Genomic DNA, 26,581 nt, shown 5'->3' on the forward strand with positions numbered 1-26,581 from the left:
TCAAAGTTAAAGTATGTTCTACATTTGCAAAATTAGCAGGTTGGTCGCAAATAACCAGCTGCATGCAAGCATCGATCAATCATGTCACAATTTTAAATAACCATGTATGTAGAATCATAACTGAAAAATATCGTGTTTACATTATTTCATATATTTATTAAGGTGTGTTAAACTTGAGAAACATCCCAAATCATTAATATATATACAGTAAAGTCTCGTTATATCGATATTCAAGGGAGTCAGAAAAAATATCGATATAACCGGGACTATCGATATATCCGATATCGATATAACGAGACTTTACTGTATATATGAAAAAAATATGACTTGCGTATATACATCAGATGATTGGAAACTCCACAAAATGAGTATATTTGTTTACATTTTCACGAAAGCTGATTTGTTGATGTGTTATTGGAAATTCAAATGTGTAAATCAAATGGCTGTGATAATGCACTTTTGCAAAGGTAGAAAATTCCCAGTTTTATCTCTTCTGTCTCAATCTCTGACAGCTTGAAGTCTTGAACAAGACAAACGATAACTCCGATCTTTTCAGTAAAATACAGCATGAGTGAGGCTTTTGAAGGCTAGCCATTTGCTGCAGGTTCCTGATACACCCACAAATGTGGTTTAGTCCAGATCCCTTGTTTTTTTTGTCTTTTCTTTGCCATAGTGACATAAACTAAATGTGTGGGAAAGCACTGTGGAATAAGAACAGACACCCATTGCAGTATTTCTCATTTTCTTCAAAGTCATTTTAAGAACTGTGCCTTTGATGAAGTTATACATTCAGAGGATTTTTCCATTAGTTCAAAAATTCATCAGACATGGTTGTTGATGCAGTCTAGCACTTGTGCTCTATTTAGCAAAACAATCACAGGATGTACATTGGTCCACTTTACATAAACAATTTTTTTGCAAGCATTTTTTTCCACCAGTAATGATGAGACCAATATATTCTCTGCAAGTTCATCATATTGGAGCAGGGCATATTTCAGCATGTTGTGGAAAACATTCTGCGTTAAAGTTTAATACTCAAAGCTGTGTTTTAAAGGACAACCGACGTCTCCGGACAAGTTGTGTCCATAATTTGTAAAATGGCTTCCTTCAAATGACTTCTACTGAGCGTATTTTACAAAGATTCCACCGCATATAGCTATATTTTACGTTTTAAGACTCGCACTGAATATGCCGGAAGTCTTGTTTTTGAGTTGGTGACGAGTCCTCACGTTACGTCACTGAAGGAACGACCCTGACCGAAAAAAAGGACACATTGTAGCAGTCCTTCCATCACGTCAATGCATTTTGCTGTACTTGTTTGGTATGAAAACTTCGTGTTACACCAAAAAGAGGCAGAAGAGGGCGACAAAGCTCAGTGTAAGGAATTAATCAGCCTGTGGAAACGGCCTGAGAAATTCCTTACACGGTGCATTGTCTCCATTGTCTGCCTCTTTTTGGGTGAGACATTTCCCCCCAATGTTGCCTCAAAATGGTACGGAATAAATTATTTAATCGATTGCAAACATGTATGATTCCCTCTTCAGAACTATTTGAATCATATTCATAACTGGATGAGTAACAAGAAAGCATATTCTCCGAATCTGAAGCCATTGTTTTGATTCTCCAGCAAGGCAAGACGTCTTGGGGTGAAACCACGAACAAGGGGCGGGACCTTCTGATACTGGCCACTTCTGGGTTCATTTTTTTGCAGATTTTGGACACTTTAAGTCATTTTTATTGCCGTTTTGCATTTGAATAAAAATATCATTCTGCGTGTTTTGGGTATTTTACATGCTATAAAACGTTTTTCTGATGTCAGTTAGGAAACAAAAAAGTGATGTCGGTTGTCCTTTAAGTGACGTGGGTTTTCAATTCATGTAAAGTAACAGTTTGAGTCATGACATTGCTTGCTTGATTTTTCGAATTAAATCCCATTGAATTTGAGAGAAGAGGCCTCAAACAGATACTTGCTCGGAAAAATTGAAAAAAAAAAAACAAATTTTGGAACCCTCATGAAACCCCACAAAGCAAGAGAAAAGGCCTTCAGTCTGTTTCCCCCAAAAAAATAAAAAAATAATAAATCAAATCGAATACAATTTAGAAAGCACAAACCACATTCACATTTAAAGAAAGGAGTCTTCATGTTAACATTTTGACTGCAGATTGGAATAGAAGTGAAGCAATTGAGGAGTTTTCAAACTTTTTCTGACCATTGAAACAATTTCCCCCTAACAAAACTATATGAAATGTTACAGATGAGAGGATTTGCCTCACTTTTGCTCAGCAGTTCAGTTTAGCTCAGTTCTGGTAAATCTTGATCAGTCTTGTGTAGGGCTTGGGGCAACAACTGTTTCAGCTACTGACAGTTTTACTGACCCCAACATGTAATGTTTATTGCCGACTTATTCCTGCGACGAGGCGAGAGGTGAAATCAAGCAAACAATTGTCTCTGTTACATTGTTTCAGTCCAGTCTTCAGGATCTTTAAGCATGATTCCGGCATTGGTTGTTTTCTATCAGTCAATCAGCACTTCACCCCTGCCCCCCCCTTACACACACATACACCCCTTCAATGCTACCCACCTCCCAACATGGCTTTGTTGGTTGTGTAAGTGTCATTACAACACAAAAAAAGTCATAAAAGAACTGAACTTAAATGAACCACAGAAGCTTTCAAATGTGTGGCCAACACCTGCAGGATTCCCCCTAAAGGATTTTGACAAAAATTAATGTGGAGTTTCTAACTCCGCCCGCTGCCGTTATCTTGAAAGCATTTATCTATATCTGAGCTATATCGTACATCGCCCCAGAGGCATCTTATTATGGTGTAAACTTGGGACATTGGGCTCACTGTTTGCTGTGTTGTTTTTAAAAGCATGCTGGGACCTTCTGCTTGAGTTTGACTACGTTGTTGGATTGAAAAAACAAATAAAAACAAATACCATAGTGTTTTTTTGGATGAAAATCTCATGAAAGATAAGAAAGTTTTTGCAATTTATATATCTATTTTTCCATGTACCTATTTTTATGTCTGACTATCATGACAACATTTCAAAACACATTTTATCAAAAGAAAAGAAGTCTCTTTGCACGAAACAACATTCAAAGTAAATCATGGCACATAACTTTTTTTTTCTCACATCATCATCAATGTGAATCACCTTTGTTTCTTTTTTCACATTTTCTACATTGAAATATCAAATCCTGTCAAACGTATCTGTACATTAAATTCAAAACATATCTGTCAATTCAAACAACAACATTTGTACTTATGTTTACAGCTATAAATGTGTTCATATATCCTTTGCTCTCTTTTGATTTAGCTTTGTTGTGCAAATTCAGCAGAAACACGAGTGGCACAGCACTAAGGAGATTGGTGGGGATGGAATGAAATGCGACAATGGACTAAAAGCGGGGTTTTAACATGTAAAAAATAAAACAGTTTTGACTATAACGACTCCTTAGCTTTGGAGTTTTTAATCAGTGCCAGAAGAAGAGTTTTCCCACAGCAAAAGTTCATCTTCTTCTTCTGTGTCCACCCTGACGAGGAGTCGTACCGGTTCTGCCTGACCTTAGACCGGAAAATGACAACAAGATGGGAAAAACCCAAATTGGGATCAAGTATCCTGGTTTCTTTTGTTTTACGGCTTAAGCCTGTTGAAGTTGAACCTCAGTCACGTTGCTGATTGCGTCCATAGAAGTCAACCATTGTCTTCTCCGAGAATCTGTTCAATTTGGTTGTTCCAGGCTTGGTTTGCAGCTCAGTTAAAAAAAAGGAATCGATTAATTCCAGCTGTCTCTTCATGACCTTGTAAATTCCTATCATTTGTTGTTTGGCTTCCTCATGTCCAGAAGCGCAAAAATGTCTACAGGAAGGTTTCTTGCCCGGAGATCCAGGCTTAGTGCTCGCTTTTAACCCTCAGCTAGCTAACGCCATGGTGTCAATAACCTGCTCCAACTTGCCGCGTAGCCGCTGTCTTCGGGACTGCTCGTCTTTCTGTAACGCTGACAGGATCTGCACCCAAACGATGAAGGGAGACAAAATAGAGTTGTCATCATCTGACCTTCACAGCTTGTGTTCCATACTTACCCGGATATCAGACAAGTGTAACATTAGCCTACTCGGTGCAGTTGGGGCTGTTGAGAGAAAAGCTTACTTTCCTTACACACATTTTTCTAACCCTATTACTTTTTATCCTTTCAAAAACACTGCATAATCAGAAAATATAAAAAACCTAAAAAATATTTGAAACTGATCTTAGTTCAGGCTGTTGAGGAAAAGGAAACATTTCTTTCGCACATGTTTCTCACCCCATTACTTTTTCTGCATTTAAAAAAGCCACCTGCTCTGAAAATATAGAAAATATAACAAACATTCTTCACCGAAGCATGAGAAAAGCCATGTGCTAATGCTAATTTTAGGCTCTGCTAATAATTACGTTTGAAACTGATGTTAACAACTTGCCCGATGAATAAGGGTGATTTAGGGTGCATATGCGTCATTCTGCATCTACATTCATGTCATTATGTACAACATACTCTTAAAGACATCTCGAGTGGAGATTCAGCTACCTTCATCGTGATAATAGACAGTAATGAAGGGGAGCACATGGTTTGAATGGAGCCAGCTGCAAGCCGGCAAACACAACTACAGTAATACAGCTTCAATAGAGGGGATGGGAAGGAAGGAAGGAGATTAAGGGGAGGCTGCAACTTCTCTCCTCGCAAAACTGTGAAAAAGGGGAGGAAATCATGTATGTAGCTGCCCATCACGGGGTACAGGAGGCGAATACAAGAGTGCTCAAACTGCTGTGACTTACGGGATACTAAATAACGACACAGATATAATAATAATAATAATAATAATAATAATAATAATAATAATAATAATAATAATAATAATAATAATAATAATAATAAATACTTCCCATGGAAAACTATTGCAAACCATTGGCGATTGTAAATATGTGCTATCAAATGCAGTCTTGCGTATCTCAAAATGCCTCCTTTCACCCAATAAATGAGCTATCCGAAGCTTTTAGGGAATAATAAAGTGTTATTTTAACAGGCATTGCATAGCTTGCCCGTATTGTTACACGGAAATGTCTTCAATTGAAATGTATCACGGTGACAACTCACCTCGTCTTTGTATTTGATGATGTAAGAGTAGATCTCGTGGAGAGCAGACATGCTGTTGAACTGGCTGAGGTGCAGGCGAGATTGCTCTGCAAGGTAGGCACTCATGTCCTGATCGCTGATGGCTGGCATACGGGAGATATCGGAGTAATACCTGGAGGATGGGAAAAGCACAGTAAGGGTCTCGTTTTTTTTTTGTTTCTGTGTTTCTCTCTTCACCATATTGAAATATGGCTCCTAATAAATTTAGCACACATGTTCTACAATCTTCACAGAAGGCAGTGTGTGGCAGTGGAGGTGTGGTTTGATGGTAAATTTACTAATATATCCAACCACCCTACCAAACCACCCACCCAGCCAACCCATTCATTCATTCATCCATCCATCCAACCCCATCCATTCATCCGTCCATCCATCCAAATCCACCAAAATCCATCCATCCATCAATGCATCCATCCAAATCACCTAACCGACCCAACCCAACCATCCATCCAAATCACCCAACCCCCCACCCAACCATCCATCCAACAAACCCCATTCATCCATCCATCCAAACCCACCCACAATCCATCCATCAATGCATCCATCCAAACCAATCAAAATCACCCAACCCACTCGACCCAACCATCCATCCATCGACCCATCAATCATCCATATAAACCCACCAAAAATCCATCCATCATGTATACATCCAAACCCATCCAACCCACTCAACCATCCATCCATCAATCCATCCACCTACCCAACCCATCCATTCATCTGACCATCCACCCATACAACCATCCATCCAAACCCACCAAAAATCCATCCATCAATGCATGCATCCAAACCCATCCAACCCACTCAACCATCCATCCATCAATCCATCCACCTACCCAACCCACTCAACCCAACCATCCATCCATCGACCCATCAATCATCCATATAAACCCACCAAAAATCCATCCATCATGTATACATCCAAACCCATCCAAGCCACTCAACCATCCATCCATCAATCCATCCACCTACCCAACCCATCCATTCATCTGACCATCCACCCATACAACCATCCATCCAAACCCACCAAAAATCCATCCATCAATGCATGCATCCAAACCCATCCAACCCACTCAACCATCCATCCATCAATCCATCCACCTACCCAACCCACTCAACCCAACCATCCATCCATCGACCCATCAATCATCCATATAAACCCACCAAAAATCCATCCATCCATGTATACATCCAAACCCATCCACCCATACAACCATCCATCCAAACCCACCAAAAATCCATCCATCAATGCATGCATCCAAACCCATCCATCCATCCATCCATCCAAACCCAACCAAAATCCATCCACCAGAACCCACTCATCAACCCACCCATCCATCGATCCATTTTTTGATCTGCTTATCCCTACAAGGGCCGCGGGTTGCTGGAGCCTATCCTAGCTGTATTCAAGCATCAGGCGAAGTACACCCTGAACGGGTTGCTAGTCAATTGCAGTGCACACATACAGTAGATGAACAACAATCTGCACTCACATTCATACCTTGAAACAAATTAGAGTGCTCCATTAAGCAACATTTTAGAATATTGGACTAAAACGCAGCACCTAGTGAAAACCAACACAGGCACAGGGAAAATATACAAACTGTTTGCAGAATGTGAGTTTTCATGACGTATAGCTCAAGGTCCGATGCATAGCAATAGAAATAGTACAGCTAAAGCCAATTAACCCTCGCCAGCAAGGTCTTATCTCATCTCTGCATGACTCGGCTGTGTGTCTATGCTTTAATGATCTTGTAATTCTGTCATTCTCCTCATAACCATGACCAGCGGTACTGTTAATGTGGGAGCTGGGTAGGTTGGCTTGGTGGTGCTAAAATAATTTAACCATCAGCACAGTACTTCACAATGTCTTGCCTGGAGTTAAGGAGGAAGCAGCCTTGAAAAGCTACTTAGAGATTAATAGACTCACCCATGAAAGGCAACTACAGCAAGCATCAGTGGTGCATAACTTAACTGGAGCTGAGTAACATTTCGATGCTGAATAAAAGATGAAAGGGTGAACCAGGGGCTGTTTTCAGTACGCGGTAAATAATGTCACAGCTGCAACAAATCCTCCCATCACCTGTGTCGTTTTCCATCTCCGCTTGATGAGTATGATCAAGAAGAAAAAAAAAAATCAGAGGGAATTGGCCCTTTGCATATTGTATATTAATGAGCCGGGATGCAAGATGCTGATTTGAAAAGAAGCAAGAAAGCAGAAAATTGTTTTGCGATTTATTCTAGCCGACGCTGTATTCTGACTTCAAGCGACCTGTTTGTACTTCCCCAAACAAACAAGTCCAGATCTTTGACGAATATTTTTCTCTCATCCTCCATGGCTCACATTCAACCTTTCACTTGGGTGGCACATAATTTTATTTTCCATCATTCATACTCGGTTTGACCGAATGCAACTAAAGAGTTACCTTTCTACCCAATTCTTGTAGTTGGGGATGTCTTTAGCGTAGAGGAGCTTGTTGGATGGTGAGTCTTTCCCTAGCTTGTGTTCGGATGTTGAACAGGAGTCCATGAAGGTCTGGGCCACCACAGACAGGCAGGCATCTGTGATGCTGTTCTTTTGGATGTCAAATACAAATTGGGGGTTCTTGATCACATTCACCCAGAATCGCAGAGGGAGACTGCAAGGAGAGAAAAAATGGCCAAAGATGATTTTTATGAGCATTTTCAAATCTTTTCATCCAAAAATAATGACTTTTTTTTCCCTCAAGTGTTTTTATTAAAGGACAACCGACACCACTTTTGTTTCCTAACTGACATCAGAAAAACGTTTTATAGCATCTAAAATACCCAAAACACGCAAGCTGATATTTTTAGTCAAATGCAAAACACCAATAAAAATGACTTAAAGTGTCTAAAAAGTATTTCAATTTGAAACCGGAAGTGGCCAGTTTCAGAAGGTGCCGCCCCCATGTTCGTGGTGTCACGGCAAGACGTCTTGCTTTGCTCGAGAATCAAAACAATGGCTTCAGATTCGGAGAATATGCGTTCTTGTTACTCATCCAGTTATGAATATGATTCAAATAGTTCTGAAGAAGAAAGCATGCATGTTTACTGTTACTGTGGTTTACATGAAATTTGAGTTCAGACTTTAGCATGCATTATGGCACTTGACATGCTTGATTTGCTTTCGCTGGCCGAATAAAATGATGTGGCGGGCCAGATCTGACCCCCAGGCATTGACTTTGACACCGGTGGTGTAGAACATTCACAAAAATGGATCGTGTTGTTTATACACTACATTTTTTTTCATAAAAAATGCAGTCACTGCTGGTTTCGTGAGAAGGTTTTTTTTTAAAAAAAAACAATGTTTACCAGTTGCTTTTCCAGGTGTGTCGTACATCGTAGTCTGTGATGGAGTGTTTGTCTGCCTGTTCATCCAGGAAGTCAAACATGTATTTAATAGCCAGCGGCAAGACACTGCCTCTGTGGGCTGTGCTGAAGATGGTCTCAAAAAGGTCATCCACGAACTTCTGTAACGTGCCCTGAATAAGAAAGAAGAGTCAAAACTCCAATCAGATATGAAAACCGATAATGCATAAAGATGAGATGAGCCTGTGTCATAAAGTTTTACTGCCCATCATGCATGACCAAAGCTTCCATTTCACAACAATACACCATCTTTTTTTTTTTTGAAAGCGGCCTCTCAAACACAACCGTGTGTTTCCTTTTATGAGCATCACAGCCCAGCTTCGATTTGAACACCAAACCAATAAAGTTGAGCAAAAAGAAATTGGCAAATGATTCTCAGAGAATACGAGAATTTTGAAGATGTAATATAAATGATGGTTTGTGGCCTCTGCTGACTTCGGAGACACGTTTCTTCAACCATGAACCAACTTCTCCTTTTTAAAAAATGGAAGTCATTTGATCAGTAAACCCTTTAACTGGCGCTGTCTTCAGTGACACAAGTCCGTTTTAGTGTCTAATTTGTTCCTAATCTGTTGCGGCAGATATATATATATATATAGTTATTGTTTATTGTTTGCTTTGAAAAAAATTGTGTCAAAACACTGTACTCCGCTCAGTCGTCGCTTACTTTTGTAGCCAATAGCCTGGTCAGGTAGATCTCCGACACCATCTTGCTACCCCGGTCGCCCTCCCTTTGGTCCGAATGATCGTGGTTCTTCACCAGATGCCACAATTTAGTTCCACTTTCCAGGTCAGGAGTGATCATGGGTGTTCGGGATCGAAGACTGTCTGGACTACTTGCTGTTCTCAGCATGCTCTCTGGAACCACAAACGCAAGTACACAGGACGCGAGAGACCTTTGATTCATTCCAGTTCATTCTTCTACTTTCATATTTATGCAGAAAGGTTTTAAAGAGAATAGATGACGATTCCCTGATGGGTAGCTTGAACTGCACCCAGAAACGCAGAATGGTTTAGTTTCCTCTTCTTTTTATAGTACGCCACTCTCCCTTCCTCATTGTCTGTCCTCTGTGTGTGTTTTATTATTCATAGCAAGGGTGTCAAAATTGATTAGCGCAAAGCAAGGAGATGCGTATCTGCGACTGTTCTGTTTCGAAAGATAGCGGAGAAGACGGAAATGGAGAGGTGACGTGCACACGGAGAAGATGACAATCTGCAGAGGATGCTGCTGTGATCTTGTATCAGAGACAAAAAAGGATGGGGACAGATGAATGGAAATGTTGGAGATGAGAGGGAAATGTATGTTTCAGAAGTAGGGGGTGAAAAGGAGAGTAATAGCAGGGCAGAGGCTGAAAAGAGAACGATGCTTACTGTGGAGTCCTGTCTGTTGTTCTTTCTGTCAGCAGGGCGCAGGGACTTTAATTCCAAACCCATCACGAGCCACATTTATCCAACGCCCCCCCAGAGCAGAAAGTAAACTCCCCGCCCTCCTACATCATCGCCATTAAATAGAAAATACTTAAGATGTGGGAACATCATTACGCCTGCCATTGAGAATGAATTTTCAGCAGAGGTTTGTTAGTTTATTTAAATTGTGACTCAATGTGAACTCTGGGATACTTTGTTGTGAAATATACGCACAATAAAGAAGTAGGACGTATTAATCTTGACTATTTGCATGAATGATTCTTAATTCTACTATGGAGGTCATTCTGATGAATTGCTTTGTGGACAGGGGGGGCAGTCTAGTTTTTATTTAATGGGATAAAATATGAAATTATAAAAATAGATAATGAAAAATAGATATTTTTCACTCAATGATCTCGTCCATTAAAATGATTTCAGCAGAAAGTGGAGCTCTCACTTCTAATATCACAACTATTTGCAGCCTGGTTGGGCAAACTCCCGTTTACCTTCATGGACTTTGCCAAGTAGTGATAAAGAAGTGAAGCTTTATGAAGCACTTATAAACTAAGCTTCATGAAGCACTTGACACCTCGAGATCAGAGGTCCCCAACCCGCAAGGCAGCGGGCTATTTTTTTACTGGGCCACACAGAAAGTACGCATACATTACATTACTTTCATATTATTCATTTTAAAATCTTTTTTTTTTGTTGAAAATTTACCGGACTCTGTTAAATCTGATGACAGTATAAAGAGAAGCTTCTCTGTCATGTGATAGGTTACTGCTGAAATGGAACTACGGTACTTGCAAAATGAGTAAAACAAAAATAAACTTGTTTGGGAAGTTTCTTTAGGAATGGGAAAAGGACCAACCAGGAAAAGCAAATCTTGTTGAATTTTTAAAAGCTAAAATAGCGACGGGCAGCTACAGTCTTACAGAATATTAGCGGGTATCTGCCGTTTTCTTTTCAAGCTCAATAGAAGATGCTTTCCAATAAGGATTTTTCAGCGTTTTTCTTTCCCAGAAAAGTGCACGAGATGTGAATTGATTTGGAAATCTTTGACGTCAACTCAAATGACTAATCAGGATTTTGTGTGCGCGTTTCAGCTCTAATAGCTACTGTACTTGGAACGTGCTTTCAATTTTACCAGATAGTACTCCATCCCTTCATCTGTTTTTTAAAATAGCTTCTTTTTATCATGGTATTGATGTGGAGCTTCTGTCCGTCACTGGCTGTCACTCATCCTCACACGCTTTCACTTCTTTGTCAGCTAGGTATTGAGGTGTCTTCTTTTATAGCTCTCATTTACAGACCGCTTGGAAATAGCCGTTAAACAGCCTTGGCCTGAGGTGATGGCGTTGGATAAAAAAGGATTGCCATTGACTCAGAGGGGAAAAAAGAAGAATGGAGGCTATGATTGCAGGCATCATAAACAGAGGCAGCCAAGGAGAGAGATGGGTTGAAGTGAGAGATGGCGATCAAGTCAATAAGAAGGCGACTACCGTATCTGCTGAGGCTCTTGGTGAAGGTCGATGAGTTGGAGATGTTATAGGCTGAGTTCTGCTTTGGCACCAGTGCGATCACTGAGCCATCTGTAACCTACACATTAAATGGAAGCACCAAAATGTTATCACTCCTCAAGGCAAACCTGTATTGATGGGTTTTGCTCCACATTTATGCTACCTGATAGTGAGCCAGAGTGTTGAGTCTTTTCCAGTCATTGTCTATTTTTGTTGTGACGTCTTCATCCTGCAGGATAATTCGGGCAATTCGACCTTGGCGCCATTCTTCAGATGGAGGGCATTATATAGTATTGGAGTTAGGACAACATTTCAATGTTGAGTTTTGTGATCAAAACATATAATATTACATGTCTACCTTCATTATGCACACCAGTATGAGGATGTGGGGGTTTTACAGGACAATTCATGGAGGTGCTGCATACATTCGAATGCCAAATATGCCATTATTGAGGCTATAAGTCGAGCATTTTGCATGTAATAAATAACTATGAAATTTGCCATCAAAGTTGGGAAAGTGCATTAACTGAACATTTGAGGTATATTCAAAAAAATTTTTCAAGCATGCAATTGAAAGCTGTAATATATAGCTGTAATATACAGTAAAGTCTCGTTATATCGATATCGGATATATCGATAGTCCCGGTTATATCGATACTATTTCTATGCACGCACTGAGAAAATTACATGCAAACAGGGTCGGATATATCGATAGTCCCGGTTATATCGATATTTTTTCGGACTCCCTTGAATATCGATATAACGAGACTTTACTGTATTTTTGGGTTCTGAAAGCAGCAATCTTTCAATTATTACATTATTCTATCCAAAGGGGAAACAATGTGTCCCTCTAAGTAAACAGATTTTGGCCGAGCTATGATATTACATAAGGTAGGAAACAATTTTCTTGCTTGGGTTTCAGACCTTTATAATTGTGCAGCCTCACCTATGGGATGTTTTTGAGAAAAACAACCAGGAGTGCACATCTCATATTATTACTAAGTGCCTCATTTGCTCTTGTGTGCTTACCCAAATCCATATCGGAAGCCTTGGCTCTGAGAGAGTAGGGGCTGCCCTTGTAGACGGCATCGAGGAGTTTCTCTTTGACCTGAGTGACGGTGTCACAGTTGAGACACTTAACGGTCACCTCCGAGGCATTTTCGTTCTCTGGGTTCACACAGTGCAACGTCTGACAGATTAAAAAAAAACAAAGGAGGGTGGAAACAGTCACATGGACGTATAATAATAATAAAAAAAAAATCAACTTCAAAATCATGCAGATTTTCACTTGATTGGCAGATGACAGAGACGGTTGTTGAGGTGACCATAGATCACCTTATTTAGAATTATAATCGCATTGGTGGACCAGCAAGGTCATGTCACATGTTTGGACTTTGTTTGGAGTTGAGAATTAACTAATTCACTGCCAGACGATGTGCAAAAATATGTGCCAGGGTTTTTGCCATTTTCATTTAAATTGCAGGATCTACATAATATTTAGTTTTAGGACTACATAAACATTAAATACAACATTATAAACCTTGGACTCTTCTTCTTTCATCAGAAAAAAAGAGTTAATTCCCAAGTTATATGGGTCTGAAGTTAGCTGAGCTTGAAATGGGGGCAGCTGTACAAAATACAAAATACATTGATTTATACAGCGCCGAAGCTGTAACAAAGCACTAACGTGAGAAAAAAGGCAAATGCTGTCCCCTCGTTGAAAGGAAAAACATTGCCAGAGGTCTGACCAGCGCTTTATCGGCACCCCCGCAAGAAAAACTTATCGTAGACCGGCGCGTTAAGTTTACTGACCAGCGTTTTGTAGTCAATCTGTTGCCTGATGAGCTTGTCCTCGCTAAGAGAATAACGAGCCTCTCCTGTGATGGCGTCTATCGGCCCTTTCTCCATCTGTTGCTTGATGGCACAGTGAAGCATGAAAAGAGGTTCTCCCGCACACTCCTGGTCAAGGGGAGCACACAGATAAAGAGAGTACATATACGACATAATTAAACTCGCAATAGCAATCTGAAAAAATAACGTTTGTTCAGGAAGCAACATTCAAAGAGTAATGATGACTCATAAATTGTTCAGCCTTTGACCTTCAAATCTGCTTTCAATGACCATTAAAAGGAGGTTTGTTCACAGAATCGCAGAATTTATTTTTTTTTACACGTGAGGGATAAAACCATCTTTTGAATGCATCACGTCACCTAAATGAGAATCCCAATACGACTCAGGTGTCAAAGTCAAGGCCCAGGGACCAAATCTGGCCCCTGTCATGCGCTTAAAGGACAACCGACGCCTCTGGACAAGTTGTGTCCATAATATGTAAAATCGCTTCAAATGACTTCTACTGAGCGTACTTTACAAGGATTCCACCGCATATAGCTATATTTTACGTTTTAAGACTCGCGCTGAATATTCAGTAAGTCTTGTTTTTGAGTTGGTGACAATTCCTGACGTCACGTCACGGAAGGAATGCCCCTGACCGAGAAAGGACACATAATGCATTTTGCGTTACTTTGTTTGTTTTGAAAACTTCGTGTTGATTAGAAGGAAAACACATAAATAACGCAATGGTGAATCGTTGTGTGTTGCACCAAGACAACTATTTGATATTCGCTGACAAAAATTCAGCCCATTTCCACGGAGCCTTGTCGCCATCTTCTGCATTTTTTTTGGGTGCTACATTTCTGTCCTGACGGCTCGAATTGATACGGGAGGACTTCTTTAATCCATTGCAAACATGTATGCTTTCCTCTTCAGAACTATTTGAATCATATTCATAACTGGATGAGTAACAAGAAAGCATCTTCTCCGAATCTGAAGCCACTGTTTTGATTCTCCAGCAATGCAAGCTGTCTTGGTGTGACACCACGAACAAGGGGGGGGGGACCTTCTGAAACTGGCCACTTCCGTGTTCAATTTGAAGTAGTTTTTAGACACTTTAAGTCATTTTAATTGGTGTTTTGCATTTGACTAAAAATACCATCCTGCGCGTTTTGGGTATTTTAGATGCTATAAAACGTTTTTCTGATGTCAGTTAGGAAACAAAACTTTCTTCATTATATATCTCCTTCTGTTTGATGCAATTTTAACGTTTTTTTCACCTGCACTAAAGTTGATTTTTTTCTGCTCACTCCGCATCCATGGGAACATACAATATTTACTGATGGTCTCTGGAGAGACACATTTCACGCTGGGCACAAACAAACAAAAATGATATGGGAATGTTTTAAGGAACTAAATAACAGATGGTGGCCTTGAAGCTATGAGGGTGAAATTAGAGCGCAAATTGCTGAAAGTGCAACAATTTTAATCTACAACACTGAACTGAAGAAAAAAAAGTCAAAAGTTTTCCTTACCTTTAGGAACTTATACAAAAGGAACGTAAACCAATTGGTGAGCATTTTCTCCGCAACAGACTCCGTTCTGTTACACACACACACACGCATAAGAAAAACAACATTTTTATGCAAATAAATACTTTTGTAGCCATAAGCAAAAGGCGTGAAGCATGTTTGTACATGACATTCTTATTTTGGGAGGGCTGTGAAAAGAGGAAATTAAGTTTATCACGACAAAGACACTGTGCAGTAAACAATTAAATAAAACAAATACATTGAAAAACCTAGCAGAGGTGAATGAATGACAATGTATTCATGTCATTTGCTGTAATAAAAAAACATACAATTGGTTGGATATTTACCTTTGGGTTTTATGTATTTATTTGTGTATTTATTTATGTATTTATTTTCACAGGATAATCTCATTTTTGTTCCCTTTCCTCCCCTTTTTCCGCTCCCCACTTCCATTGTCACTACCTATACAATTCATGGTGCTTCGGACGAGTTTCGGTTCGCCTTCCTCACCTTCTGAGAAGCAACTTGGGATGGTTTTTACTCTCTAAATTTCTGTCAATCAGGTCAGACAAAAGCTGCTTGAGGACTCCCGTCGCATACTCCATTTCCCCCTGCAGAGCAGTCATGATCAAGGACGCCACATTCCCTCGATCCCGCATTGAAAATGACCTGGAAATACATTTTGAGTGTGATGTCAATCAAAGCAACTTTATTTATATTGAGCATTTCATACACAAGGGAACTCAACAAATGGCTTTGCGGGTTAATTGATTTCAGCAGTCATTAAGCCTGTAATTCACAACTATTCAAAGAGGAGTCTCTATCCAGTGTACTTCAAATCTTTTCCCCCCCCTGTCCTTGAAAGCAGGCCTTGCTACAATAGGGACCTCATTGTCACGAAATATCCTATTATGTAACCGCAAGAGAAAAATTGTAAGACAGCAAGTCATAAAGTTTAGAAATTATAGACTTGGGTCACAGGTGTGATGGTGGTATTCATGTACCAAAACATTGACTCCTTCTTCTTTTCCTTTCACAACGAATCAGTGTCTTCCATCTTCAGAGGTTTAATTCGTATGTTTGTTTTGGCCAAGCTTTTACGTCGGATGCCCTTCCTGACACAACCCTCTGTCTTTATTAATTCCAACTGTAATCAACTTTGCGCACCGGAGTACTCATTCAAAGAAGAAATATAAAATAAATGAAGAAATAGTAAAAACAAGTCCACAGACCTTTGTGCTTCCAGCGTTCTTATGAATGTCAAAAGGAAGTGCTTCTTTGTGAGCAGTTGGCCAAATAAAGTCAGGGCCTTTTCAACATTTGCCTGCACCTGAGGGAAAAGAAAGAGAGGCTGATTCACGACAGGAATAATAGCAGAAAAGTGCAATGGGAACACACAAGTATTCCTGACATTTCTTTTCCATCACATATTTTTAACAGCAACGGACAAAAGAAATCAAAATTCCGACTGGTAATTGAACATCAAATCAAACCTAAAGGAGTGAGGTGTGTCAAAGTCATTGAATGGAATTTGAACAAACACAAGTTAAGAGAAAACCATAAAAAAGAAAGAAATTGAGTGAGTACTGAGTCCCATTTTTTAATTTTTTTTCAAGCACAGAGTGACGGTAAATGTCTGGCGGTGGTGCTTTTTTTGTGTCCGTGTGAGAAATGATTTTAGCAGACAATTTGACATAATTGCCTTTCTGGCATGGCAGGGGGGAAGGCTCCTGTTTGAAAATTGTCAAGGGAAGAATGGTTGTCAGCACTGTCGAGAAATCTGGACACACTTTGACAGTGGGATTCAAATGACAACAGGTTGGCTGGAGAGAGTTACACATTTCCTTGCCTGAGCAATGCAACTTTATCACGTCAGTCTTGTGGTCTGAAGATTGATATCTCTTTCATCCATCTTTATTCATATATACATTTAGAACAAATATATTCTCTTCCATTACATGGGAGTAGAAGCAATTGACCCGTCACTCCACCTGAGGGCATTGTTTTAACAGAATAGCTTTGACACAAACACACACACACACACACACACACACACACACACACACACACACACACACACACACACACACACACACACACACACACACACACACACACACACACACACACACACACACACACACGCGCACACACACACACACACACACACACACACACACACACACACAAAAAGATACATTGTGGGGACCTCAATATATATATAGTAAGTATTCTCTCATAAGGAATTCTGTCAAATGGAAATTCCTTAATTTAATAAAAAAATAATAAAATTGGATGTATTACTTTTTTTTACCACTAAATGATAGCAAAGATCGATTCCCTACAAGGGAAATTCCGATACCTCGAACACGGAATTACAATCAATACAAAATTGTGGAATTTCATGCTCAATGTATGGAAAAAAAAAGTTGTCCGTTGCACTATTTTTCTTGCCGGGGACGTAGTTGCGGCAACCTGTGCAGAGGATGATTGCAAATCCCCAAGTTATCCACATTAGCTTTCTTTCAAAATTGCGCGTTGTTTAGTGTAGTTAGCAGTTTTATTAGGTCATTCTAGTCAGTAGCAAATTCGATAATCATGGCATCCAAACACAACATAGTCGTTACGAGCGTTGAAGAAAGAGTGAAGTGTATTAAACTGATCGAAGAAGGACATAAAGTGAAACGAATTCAAGAAATACTCTGAGGTGAATGACATCATTACGATGCCAACGACAACGACCCTCCTGCTGACATGAAGCCACCATCCAGCAAAGAAGCTATGGAGATGGTTTCAAAACGACTCCTGTATACAGCATACACACTATCGTAAATTCCCAGAAAAGGAAATTCTGTTAGAAGGAACATTTTGATATGTAGGACCATCTGTTCAAAGCAAATTGCAGTGTGGAGCGAGGATGGAGCGGGTGGAAGAAAGTGTCGAGGGTAATCTGTCACAAAAGAGCATCAACAAAAGTTAAAGGAAAGGTTCATAAGACAGGACTCAGACCAGCCAAGTTGAATGGTTGGTGAAGAGACGGTAGCAATGGGCTAAAGATGGGAGGCAGGGCTGGGGGTCGTAGAGGTGAGATTGCTGACATTCTCTTGTGAAGAGAATGGACGGGATCAACCAGAGGGTCAGCATAGATTGGAATGTTCTGAGACAAATCTGGAGAGGGTAGATTGAAATGGTTTGGACAGAGAAAGGACGTGTTTCAACCAAGGAAGGACACTGGAGATAGATTGGTGGGAGGATGCCCAAAATGTAGCTGCCAGGCAAAGACCTACGAGGATATTTGTGAATGTGTAGAAGGGAGACTTATAGATGCTGTAGCTACAGATAGAGCAGAGGATGCAGAAGACATGGACAGACAGGAGAGAAAAACTAACTGTGGAGACACCGTAAATACAATAGGGTTCAGCCAAAAAATGAAATCAGACTACTGGGCAACATGAATGTTAAGCACTCAACTGTCGAAAACGATCAATATATATTTTTTTTCTGTTATGTCCTCCAAAAATATTTGAGAATGTGCATCAACAACCGTATCAGCTTCCCATGGAGAGGGAAACCAAAAAAAGAAGTGAAAAAGGCATTGAGGCGTAACGTGATTGCACGTGTTTATGTCAGAGATGGTGACACGCTCACTCGTCCCACTGGCTTGTGACTGTCACCACTCAAGCACAACACACTAAACACCCCAAAGATGCCTGTCTGTCACTTACTGGCTACCGCCCACCACCTTCTCGACTGGTCTCTTTGGTCATTCTGTTTTTAATCCCTCACTCTGTTTTATTTTGTGTGTTTTTCCTCTTTCACACGCATAAACACACTGTTTCTACCTCTCATCATCATTTTGGCACCGCATCCTCTCCTGCGATGCGCTATAATGAAGTGTCGATGTCTGTCTGGAGAGCGCTGGATGGGAATCTTGGCACTACTTGCGTAGTCTAAGTATTTACTGTGTGATTTCATAACAACACCCCAAAAACAAGACAAAAAAATGACAACAAACTCAAGTGAGAAGAGAGAAGGTCTGCGCTTATCTGCGAGCCTGTTTGTGTGTATGTCATGGAGGTACGTGTATAAGTATAGCATAGCTGCTGTGTCTGAGGGGAGAGGTACGTCACCCAGAGAAATAAAGCCACTGGCGTTAGTTTCCACGGGCCGCTGGATTACACGCATAACCCACTGGGAAATACAGAGGAAAAGGAAGTCTAAGACATAACCGTAAAGCACGTAAACATTCCCATACACCCCAACTTAATAGGACCATGTCGACTTTCACATTTGGATCGAGGGATTTCGCACCTGTCAAGCTTGTGTACAAAAGTGCTGACAGTTCACCATTCAAGGCCCTGCTTGCGCAAAATGTTTTGCCATATTTCTTATCAATTCAGTAATTGTGGCTGTCACTTCTCACCGCCCCTGCCTCAACCACATTGCTCAAACTTGACATTAGCTAAAATTGGGAGCATGCGCCGACCGTGGTTATTTGGGCGGATGACGGTTCGAGCAACGTGGTTTTAACGTACGTTTTGAAAGAAGTGAAACCAAAAGATATGCACAATGTCACAGTTTAAACTGTTTTCCGACAACGTCAGCATCACTGCTATTCATAACTGTTAGTCTTATAAATTGTCAATTTTATTTCTAAATTGTGGGAGCAATTCACAACTGCACAGCACAAGCAATGACATTATATACTGCATCTGAGACAGGTGTTAATCAGCTACCTTTTTTATTTTCTTTAACTGTTGTCAGCTTTTTTTGGTGTCAAATGTGTAGACACACAGACACATTAACACAGCATAATTTGGAAATACAGTAAAGTCTCGTTATATCGATATTCAAGGGAGTCCGAAAAAATATCGATATAACCGGGACTATCGATATATCCGACCCTGTTTGCATGTAATTTTCTCCGTGCGTGCATAGAAATAGTATCGATATAACCGGGACTATCGATATATCCGATATCGATATAACGAGACTTTACTGTAAAATATTTCAAGTTTAATTTGCTCCGGGGCTCTTCCCACAGTTATGCATTTCAATTTATTCATCAACAGCAAACCAAGTTGCCGAATAGTCCGTTCATGTTACAGTCGAGAATCAAGAAGCCCACATCTGTTAGGAAGACAGAAAATGGAGACGATCGCATGAGCTAAATGACGAAAAACTTTAGAATCTTTTTCACTTGGAGATCCGCCTGGAGAAAATTAATTCTATCAAGAGCTTTCATGCTTTACATGACTGACGTAAATACATTCAGAAATCACTTGAAATTGAAGTGAGTCATTAACTCTGTCAACTCACTTGTCAGGCTTCAGCTGGAGCTCACAGTCGGGCCTTTTCACTTGCATTATCTGTTGTTCTACGTATGTTTGTTTGAATTATCGAAACAGTTGCAAATTCCCAAACGAGCTGGTTTAATTCACAGTTGATTGCGTGATTGTGATTGGAACTCTTCAGCATGCCACATACTACAAACTCTAGTTTACACAATGTGTAAATAGAGAAATTTATGTTTACATGCTAATTACTATTATCATATCATGTTATTTCTTGATTCCGAACGGTGTGACTTGTAATGCACATCAAACCTCAAATTTGACCCTATTCCTCTTACTGCATGATTGTTTCTTTCAAAATATTTATTATGTTTTGATGCTGGAAATCCTCTCTCCCAGCGTTAAACCAAAAATATGGTGCCTGTCTGTCCCGCGAGATCTCACTAATGATGAGATTAGTCGTTTGTGTTCACAGAGGAGACTGAAGGCATTAAGATGAAGGAAAGGATGCATGATTAAGATGAACAAAGTGTGATGTTTCATCTTCGTCAAACCTCAGATATGACCGTCTTTGGTTTATACCACAATTGGATAATAACTCATGTGCACGTCATTTTCATTCCTAAAATAAGTAGCTAAATGATGTAAACTAATATTAGTTCTTCAGTGTAGCAGCCCACAAATTGGTTCCATCCCATGTTAGTATGGTTTTATATGAAGATGAGATGGTGATGTACTGACCCGTACCTCCATCTCCTTGAGCACAGGGTGGTCCTCAATCCCCGGGAACAACACCCTCATGGCGTACGTTCGATAGTCCAAGAAGGGAATTCCGGCGCCATCCAGTTCTTGTGTGAGTTCGTGAATATCAGTCTGGAGTTCGGCAAAAGCTTCAGGGTTGAGTAGGGTGGGGTTTGGACACACAAGATATACATTTTACTGTAGTGGCAAAGTTACCGTATTTTCTGCACTATACGGTGCACCATAATTGAAGGCACACCTTTAATGAATGACATATTTTAAAACCGTTTGCATATTCAAGGCACTTTCTGACAACTCCATTCACTCCCAAAATCAATAAACGACTGTTTTATTATTTTCTCTGGCAAATCATTTGTGTTTTCATGACACATTCACTGCCAGCCATACAAAGATGTGTCCAATCCAGTGTCATGGTTTCTGTCAATTTCACCCAAATTGCAAGACCCACAGAATATTAAGTTTTAGGACGGCATAAACATTCAATTCAGTGTAAGGAACTTCAGACTATTTTCTTTAATCAGAAAAAAAAAAATGAGTCTGTAGTTATCTGAGCTTGTAATGGGGGCGGTTGTACAAAATAATAATAATAATAATAATAATAATAATAATAATAATAATACATTTCTGCCCCGTCGTGGAGGGGAAAAAGATTGCCAGAGATCTGACCAGCGCTTTATCGGCACCCCAACTACCCCAGCAGGAAAAAAACAAAACCTGAACAAATTCGAGAATGGCGCTCCACGTCATATTTTTGATTCTTAAATTCTGGAATGGCAGTGAATGAATAACAAAAGCAGGTTATAACATGTAGTGCAACATATATATCACATAGTGGAGGGGAACATTTCCTCCCTGCGGTAAACAAGTGAAAAACACTGCTATTACCGTAAATTAAATTTTAGTGCGATCACAATATAATAACACACCTAATAGTGCAAAGCAATAGCAGGAACAATAATAACTCAAATAATAACTCTAAATCAGTAGCATAATAATACAATGTTGTTCACACGTTAATGTCCAGATTCACAATATGACCAACCGTAAACACACAAAAGAAACACAGAAAGCTCATTTTGCATTACATATATAAGGCGCACCGGATTATAAGGCGCATGGTAAGCTTTTGAAAAAAAAAAGGCTTTTAAGGGTGCCTTATAGTGCAGAAAATATTGTTAATGCATTGAAAATGTCAACATTGTTACATTTAATTCATGATGAAACTGTATAGATGTTGCGATTGTCTCAAATGATTCCCTTTGGAGTTATTTGCAACCGTATTTGGAAACATCTGCTGGATGGCGAATGCATTTAAACAGCCATGGGCATTACCTTTGGCAATTGTACTTGGATATCGTGAATAAAATGGTCTGCCTTGGTCATTTCTAATGTGTGACGATTTATTCATGTCTGCTCAGATGTTACTTTCACATGGTCAATGTCGCAATGTGCGGTTCTTATAATGGTGAGCTGATGATTGAACTACACGCCCTTCGTCTCGCCTGGGCCAAGTCCGCCTCTTTTATCTGCTACTCCGCCCACACGGCTTTTTGCATTTCTAAAGGACAGCTGGGAGAGCAGACGGCAGGATGGGCTCTTTAGGGTGTTTTTCCCATCGACGTAAATGTTTTTGTACATTTTTAAACACTTATTCCAGATGATGAGTCAGCTTCAACGAGAAGAATGTGAGAAGGGAAGAAGGAAAAAAAAGATGATAGGAGAAGACATGCCAGAAGATATGTGAAATAAGTCGAACCACGTTCCAAGTGGCATAACTACAGTGAGACCGTTTACGTTGCCGCTTATAGTCACTCATTTGACTCAGAGATAAATACACCATTATTTTTATCTGTTTTTCCATGAGGCCATTTTTTTAACCGCTTTATCGTGACGAGGGTCATGGGGCATGGTGGAGCCTTTCCCAGCCGTCTTCGGGCAGTACGTGGGGGATACCCTGAACCGAATTTGAGACAATCATGGGGCAAACATAGAGGAACAACCATTTGACCTCACACTCATACCTAGGTGCAATTTTGAGTGTTGTATCAGCCTGAAATGCACATTTTTTGGAATGTGAGAGGAAACCGAAGCACCCGGAGAAAACCCTCGGTGGCCCGGGGAGAACATGCTAAGGCTGGAGCTGGGATTGAACCCCGTTCCTCACAGTGGTTTACCACTTTACCATTGTGCCGTCATGTTTTTATCAGTCATGAATTTATTTTGGAATTTTGTCATTTGGAAAATTACTGAGACAAATACCCCAGTGGGACAGTTATTACTTTATTGTAGGGTTCATGAAAAGGTTACATTTTAGATATCAATGTTTTATTTTAGGTTTTACTATTGAAAGCCATTCATATCTTCATCCATGAATGTGAAACCTGATTAGCCCATTCAGTGCCTTTATGACCATTATGACGGTTAAAGTTTGACCCAAAGAGACTTGATTTTGTCCATCTCCTCTGCCCCACTCACCAACCAACTGATGATGTTCCACTCTCCGATATAAGGAATCTCATTTGAATTTGATAATTCCATTTTTAGAAAAGCTGCAATATGTATTGCCCCTACCTTCTTTACATTCCAGGGCCACCCTGGACTCCAAGTTGTCCATCTGTAGCTGAAGACGTTTCAAGGTGCGGTCGGCATCTCTTGACTTTCTCTTGTAGGCTATCAGCACGGCGATGATGACCAATAACAGCATCCCACCGCCACCTCCGATGCCGATGATGGCGGGCAGGGTCAGCAAACTATCAGAGTAGATGTGAAGAGTACCCGGGGAGTACTCAAACCCGCCGGCTCGGATCTGAAAATGCACAAAGAGCATCTTTAATGATCGGAATGTAAACAGAAGTTCAAGCGACTGTTCCATATGAGGCGAGCAAACGCTGGAAGCTTCCTTATCAGAATTGACCGTATACGGCGTTACTCCAAGGATCATTTGGGAAAAGCATCTTACTATTTATTTACTTTTCCATGAGTGCATTTTCTGTTACTCTTGGGAGTCGAGTTCATCAAGATGAAAATACGCACAGGAGCAGCCATGAGTTCATCTGACAGGAGCAGATGGTTGGAAGGGAATAGTCGTCGGTCTAAGGAGATCGAAACTTGGTGGTCGGATGAAAGCGAAGTTGGTTGACCCATTTTCTTCCTGAAGAATCATGAAATTTTGATCTCCTCTGTAGTCAGTGTGGAGGCCTATGGTTGACAAGCGCGTACTTGGGGAGCCTTACATCACCTTAATTGCGGTGGAATCTTTTTGCCAGGAACAATTTGAGTTTTGACGTTTTATTTGCCTGCGGCGGATATGCTTCAGGCGGTGGTAGATGAAGATCTCAACAGATGACTTTCGCAGCTTTGTTCATCATCTTTGATGAAAAGGTTTCTTCAGCCGTCATCTGTACTTTTTTGAAAGTGTCGGACGTTTCGCTTCTTTTCCAAGATGCTTCTTCAGCGAACTAAAGTTTTACTGGTAGTATCGGCCCTACATATATATATCCCTAATGTCCAGACATGGTGGCGCCGATCGGCGGGGCTGCAGGGAGTAGTCCTCTGCTCCCCCCTACCTGAGAGTAGGGACCTATCATAGCAGTGTCCGGCGCCGCCATGTCTGGACATTAGGGATATATATAGGGCCAATACTACCAGTAAGACTTTAGTTCGCTGAAGAAGCATCTTGGATAAGAAGCGAAACGACCGACACCGTCAAAAAAGTACAGATGACGGCTGAAGAAACCTTTTCATCGATGGACCACTCCTGTACGACTGAGAGCTTACACAGATGTATTTATCATCCTTGGTATAGAAATAGAAATTCAAAGAACTAATGGTGAACCGCTGAACATTGTTGATAATGGAATGGAGCTCAATGAGAAGGGTCCAGAAAATTGTGTTCATTTGTTTACGGGAAAATCGAGCCATTTTGTATCACTTTTTGAAGGTCACGGTGTGAACTTGATCTTTTAGAAGGTCATTGAATCAAAGCTGGATGTTGCAGACACAATTCATATGCCTCATTAACTAATATACATACGAGATAACGACATAAAGCAATATTGCAGCTGTGTTCTCCCTGGCTCACGCTAAAAATACATATTATAAAGTCAAAACACCAGCAAGAAATATGAGTTAAGACAATGAAGACAACCATGACGTTACTCACACAGTTAAGAAAAAAACATGCACTCACTCACGTTAAAAGTAATCAAACAGAGTCATTAGCTAAATTTAAATACCTCCCCAAGCAGCCGTGGCAATGAAAAAAAGTGAAACACGTCTGTTTTTTTTCCTCAGCACTCCGTAAGTACGTTTGCATTAGAACAGTTTATCTCAGTAAATAAAGAAACACGCAGCATGGGAATCCATCAAATCAAGCGAACCACTGGGGGGGTTGATGCACGACTCAAATGAATAATGATGATACACTTTGAAGTTTGAAAGTGAACTTTCATGTCTAATTAGAAGAAGAAGGAAAAAAAAAAATCAAAGCAGAATGTGTAACATCACTATCTACATGCTATGCTATCTACGTGCAAATCAAATTAAGACAAAGAGAGACACGTGCAACAGCTTGTACATATCGGACAACGCAGACAGTTGAAAAGACCATATAAGGACGAGAATGGCATATGGCATAATCATGGCGCTAAACTTTTAGATCGATGGACCACTTCTGTATGACTGAGCGCTTACACAGAAACTAATTAATGGTTTTGTAAATTTTAAGTAAAAATGCATGCATCCTTTTATTCATAAAAAATACAGTAATGTAGCTTTGATCCAAGGTTAAAGACCTTGTCAATCTTTCAGGGAAGGTAGTTAGTAGTGGGGACTGCTTCTCATGTTACATCATTACACGTTTTAAGACAGGGTTGTCAAAATCCGGTCCTTGAGGGCCTTTGTCTTGCATGTTTTAAAAGTTTCTCTGTTGCAACACACCTGATTCAAGTGATAAGATCAGCAAGCTCATTTTAATCTGGTGTGTTGCAATTGTGAGACTTGGAAAACATGCAGGAGGGCGGCCCTCCAGGACTGAGGGAACAGATAACTCTAATGCGACCTGAGACAAAACGAGCTTGATACCACTGCTTAGGTATCAATGTTTTTATTCACAATCACCATGAAGAACAATTGAAAGTACAATAACAACTACAAATATCAATAAATAAACTGACACATTCATGTCGTGGCTAAGCAAATTCATAGCTCAGAATGGAACTATTTTGGCTATTTTAAGGAGAAATTACAAGATAAATCTTTAACATTTGGATGTTTTTTTTGCCGCACATACATCGAGTAAAAGTGCACCTTCAACAAGGCATACTAAACACGATGAAGAAGGAAAGAGAATATAACAATGACCGCTTTGGTAAGTGAAGCGTTGTCACACACAGCAAAGCAGTGGTTTATTATCAAAGCAGAGGTCGATATGTTTCGTGTTTTACGATCAACCGTGGTTGACGATACTGTAGCTCCTCAGATAATGCGAGTGGCGTGCGAGCGCACGCATCTCAAAGAAGTTGGGCGACACATTTTTAAAGTCAGTGTCTATTTTTACTCATGTGACGGACTGAATAACTGATGGAAGAACGAAAAAGCTGTAGGCCAAAATAACAAACGAGTTTCTTCGAAAAACTCAAGGGAGGCATGCAGCTGCCAACATGCAGCTGAGC

The 26,581-nt window shown here is 40.2% G+C and overlaps 1 protein-coding gene across 2 annotated transcripts in view; it reads right to left on the reverse strand.

Annotated features, from left to right (window-relative positions):
• Positions 1-584: 584 nt before the first annotated feature.
• The window catches only part of LOC148904005 (plexin-A1-like), a 162,613-nt gene continuing 136,616 nt past the window's right edge, over positions 585-26,581 (reverse strand). The window contains exons 20-33 of one of the 2 annotated variants that reach the window (XM_089012558.1): positions 23,481-23,715; positions 20,895-21,037; positions 16,086-16,183; positions 15,364-15,522; positions 14,857-14,923; positions 13,304-13,450; positions 12,521-12,680; positions 11,655-11,758; positions 11,474-11,570; positions 9,232-9,422; positions 8,508-8,677; positions 7,601-7,813; positions 5,139-5,289; positions 585-4,014 (exon numbers count right to left, since the gene is read on the reverse strand). In XM_089012558.1, coding sequence (XP_088868684.1) covers positions 3,919-4,014; positions 5,139-5,289; positions 7,601-7,813; positions 8,508-8,677; positions 9,232-9,422; positions 11,474-11,570; positions 11,655-11,758; positions 12,521-12,680; positions 13,304-13,450; positions 14,857-14,923; positions 15,364-15,522; positions 16,086-16,183; positions 20,895-21,037; positions 23,481-23,715 — 2,031 coding nt within the window. In that variant the 3' untranslated portion in view covers positions 585-3,918. Of the gene's footprint in view, positions 4,015-5,138; positions 5,290-7,600; positions 7,814-8,507; positions 8,678-9,231; positions 9,423-11,473; positions 11,571-11,654; positions 11,759-12,520; positions 12,681-13,303; positions 13,451-14,856; positions 14,924-15,363; positions 15,523-16,085; positions 16,184-20,888; positions 21,038-23,480; positions 23,716-26,581 lie in introns of both variants that reach the window. The other variant, XM_089012549.1, reaches the window with a different exon arrangement.

This window comes from Hippocampus bargibanti, linkage group LG01 (assembly GCF_051943395.1).
Source record: "Hippocampus bargibanti isolate YZ-2025 linkage group LG01, ASM5194339v1, whole genome shotgun sequence".
In the NCBI taxonomy this organism is placed as follows: domain Eukaryota; kingdom Metazoa; phylum Chordata; class Actinopteri; order Syngnathiformes; family Syngnathidae; genus Hippocampus; species Hippocampus bargibanti.